Raw genomic sequence first — 3,667 nt, forward strand, 5'->3', positions numbered from 1 at the left:
CCCGGCCTTCAGTTTTCATAATAGTTATAAAGTTATTCAAATGATCAACTTCATATTGGCTAAATTGCGGTAGTTTGTACTTTTTGAGGAATTGGTCTATTTCATCTAAGTTGTTGTCAAATTTATATGTGTAGAACTGTGTGTGGCATTCCCCTATTATTCTTTTGATGTTTTCAGAGTCTGTAATGATAAATTCTCTTTCATTCACAGACTAAAACCACTTGTCCCATTAGTAAGACTATGGCAAACTACAGACAATTCATTTGGAACACTAATATGTCGATATTTAAATATTTTCCACAGATGCAGATGGTATATTTCACATATGTTTGACATAGTGATTTCATATTATAATTTTTGTCAGTCTATAATTCCAATCATAAAAGGTAACAGGGTCAGGTTTGTTACTTTTCCATATATAATTACAAGTAATAAAATGGCAAAATTAGTAGAAGGAATTGCAAGAAACATGAAGGTGGGATTAAAAGGATCTCTGTAAGATTGAAATGCATTTGAAGTTGTTCTTGAGCGAAATAACCAATGCTTCAAAATACAGCTTGAGTTTTAATAATAATAACAAGTTGACATTTTTGCTGTAATTCATTTATGGTTACCTGAAAATCTGTACTTATTTCTCTGCAAATTAGCTTTGCCTTCCTGGCTAACCCAAAGCCACTCTAATGCTTTTAGAAGCTTGACTCTCTTCAAAGTCCTCTGTGCTGGATGTACTCCATTTATTTGCCCTTCCAGATCTCCCCCTCTAGTCTTTTCCATCCCCTCTGTTCCCAGGAGGCTGACCTCCAGAACTGCATCAAGGAGCTCCCTTGCTCTCTGTCTTCAAGTTGCTTGGGCCAGTGGACAATCCCAGCAGGAAATAGGGGGAACAGAAGAATGTTGGGTTATTAATATCCCTCACTGCCTCTTAGTTGAGTCAGCAGGGCTGACTGCATTCCTCCACTACAGGCCACAGCTCCTAAAAGGCAGCCCTTGCACACAGCTCCCTCCCCAGATTCCATTAGCTGTTCTTTCCCTTTTTCCCTTAATTGGCCCCAGGGCACTGCATTCTCCCTCCTGATTTCCCTAAACTCTGTCCACACCTTTGTAAATAGTCCCTTTATTAAATTCATCTTGAATTATCCAGTTTGATTGAATCAATGTGTTTCCCTGATACATTTTACCAATGACAGTTTCCAAATCCCAAACATCAGACATATTCTGTCAATTGTCACAAAGCAATAATCATTTATTTTTTTAAAGTCATTTACAGGTATTTGTAGGCAAATGGATTTCCACTTTAAGACAGATAAAGAATGTGAGATTAAAATAGCATGCAGACATTCCTTTTATTGTTTCCTTTTAACTGTGTCTGTGGTATTTTTAAGTGCCGTATTTAACTACTATACTATTACAGTCAAATACTGATTATCCATGTGTACTGCTGACACCATTTACAGTCATTGCATCTATTTGTATCAGGAACTCTTGCTACCAAGTTAATACTTTGCTCAGCTAGACTGAGACCACAGCTCTGCTCTGTGTCGGATAAAAGTGGTTAGACTACCCATACATTTCTAATGTCTATACCCATGCTGATACCCTTTTTAAGGACAAATGATCAAGACCTAAAGTATATGGAAAATAGGTGAAAAGTACATTAATTCTAGTTGTATAAGAGGAAACAAATCCATCTAAAAAGTTAATGGCAGTAGAAATAAAAATCATAAGCCTTTACAGTAAAATATTAGAGTATGCTTGGTTTCTAATGATTTCTATCCAAAAGAAGTTCTATTTAAAACTTAGCAAATATATCACAATCACAAAGACTAAGTTGTATCTACATAGCCAAAATGAAATGGAGTTAAGGCAATATCCAGATAACTCAAGATTTGTTAAAACAGACAAAAAACACACCAAAAAAAAAACAAAAACCATTTTTCTTGCAAAGGCAAGAAAAGGACAGAAGTAGTTTTCTGCTACTCAAACCAAATCCACTTTTATCATCATTCCCTATATTATTCCAAAGTTTCAATGTTTTAGACCAAATGGTTTGGAGTCTCAATTTTGTGAATGTTGATCTCAGGTGTGCCATTCATTCTGTGAGTATGGACACAGACTATAGAAGAAAAGCTTAATTTTTTACCTTAACTGTACAGACTGGTTATCAATAACGACCTCGAACAAATGAAAAACTTGCTTGGTAGAGACTTGTACTAAGTTAGGACTGAAGTAGTCCTCCAAATTCCCCTACCCCATTTAGCTCATTTTATTGCCAAGGAAACTGGAAACCAAACAGATTCAGCAACTTGCTGAAGGTAACACTGATCAGCCTCAGCGTCATGCTTTTCTGTACACCATGCTTAATCACTCTGTTAGTTTATCAGTTGGTCTACATGTGGCAAATCTTTCCAAGTGCTTCATTCAATATGTTTTTTTTTCTTTCTGCATTTTGTCTGATCATATGTATACAAGGTGCTAAGGATGTATGTCGGTGAGAAACTATGATTCAGTGTCAGCCAATCAACAAGAAATTTTCCTATAATTTCAAATAAATTCTGTACTTTTACTAAGAATGAAACCAATTTGAATAGTAAATATGAAGAATACTGGTTTTGTTTGCCATCTTTTAAATCTAAGCACTCATGAGGGTTTTTTTTTGTTTTTTGTTTTGTTTTGTTTTGTTACAGCAGGAAGAGGGGAAGAATATAATGAAATCAGAAATGACTCATAGATTTGGCCTCTTCAGCTTGTCACATGCTGTACCTGAACAGTCTGAATAGCAAACGCTGAGAAATGCTAGGCTAGAGAATTTGGGCCCCAATCCTTTTAACCGGCAAATGGGACGGTCCAATGAAACAGACAGCCACGCGAGTGGCTTTTGATTTGATTCCACTGACATCCACACAGTTCAAACTCAATGTCATATTTATTTTCACATTGCAGTGAAAAACACCACTAAACAGAAAATGTAATAAAGTCAATAAGGCTCAAGAAAAATGCTTATTTTTTGTAGCAAGAAAAGCTTTTTTTTTTTTTGGCAAATGGTTCTGTAGTCATAGAACATGAAGATACTTAGAATTAATCTCCCAATATGAAAATGTCCCCAAATTATCAAGTTGAAAGGCACATACCACTGCCCCAGCAGTTCATTCAAGTTGTCGTTAGCATGTGAAATTTTAGTTGTGCTTTTAGCTTGTGATCAATGCAATATGGCCTTAAAAAGTGACATCCGTGCATACATATAATTTCTTTTAAAATGACCAACCCTCTTCCTCTTTTCTGATTTTCATTACTGAAGATCAATTTTTGTTAGTTCTTCATTTGATAGAGGACCTGGTCCATGATGGTCTCGGAAAGATGCACTTCACAGTTTGTGCTCTATTTTATCTACAAACAAAGTTTCAATTATCTTTGTGTCCTAATACAAAATGGGGTTTCTTGAAATATCAGTGTAATGGTGCTTCAATACTGTCATTTGTTGGAATGCAAAAGTGCTGGATTATTATCTTTTCTCACTGGTTGTTTAAGGCTTACTTCACTTCCAGAAGAGATGATTGGCAAACTGTTATCCATATGGTATCTGATAAGGTGGCCGACGTTATCAAATACATGATCCTTGGTCCTCACCTTGAAAAAGAAGTACAAATATATTTAGGTTAAATTATAGTAG

General features: G+C 35.6%; 1 protein-coding gene across 1 annotated transcript in view; it reads right to left on the reverse strand.

The window, feature by feature from the left end:
- Nucleotides 1-1,222: 1,222 nt before the first annotated feature.
- Nucleotides 1,223-3,667, reverse strand: part of SHC4 (SHC (Src homology 2 domain containing) family, member 4) — a 163,836-nt gene continuing 161,391 nt past the window's right edge. The window contains exon 12 of the mRNA XM_011967297.1: nt 1,223-3,624. Coding sequence (XP_011822687.1) covers nt 3,469-3,624 — 156 coding nt within the window. The 3' untranslated portion in view covers nt 1,223-3,468. The remainder of the gene's footprint in view (nt 3,625-3,667) is intronic.

Source organism: Mandrillus leucophaeus, unplaced genomic scaffold (genome assembly GCF_000951045.1).
Source record: "Mandrillus leucophaeus isolate KB7577 unplaced genomic scaffold, Mleu.le_1.0 Scaffold798, whole genome shotgun sequence".
Lineage (NCBI taxonomy): Eukaryota > Metazoa > Chordata > Mammalia > Primates > Cercopithecidae > Mandrillus > Mandrillus leucophaeus.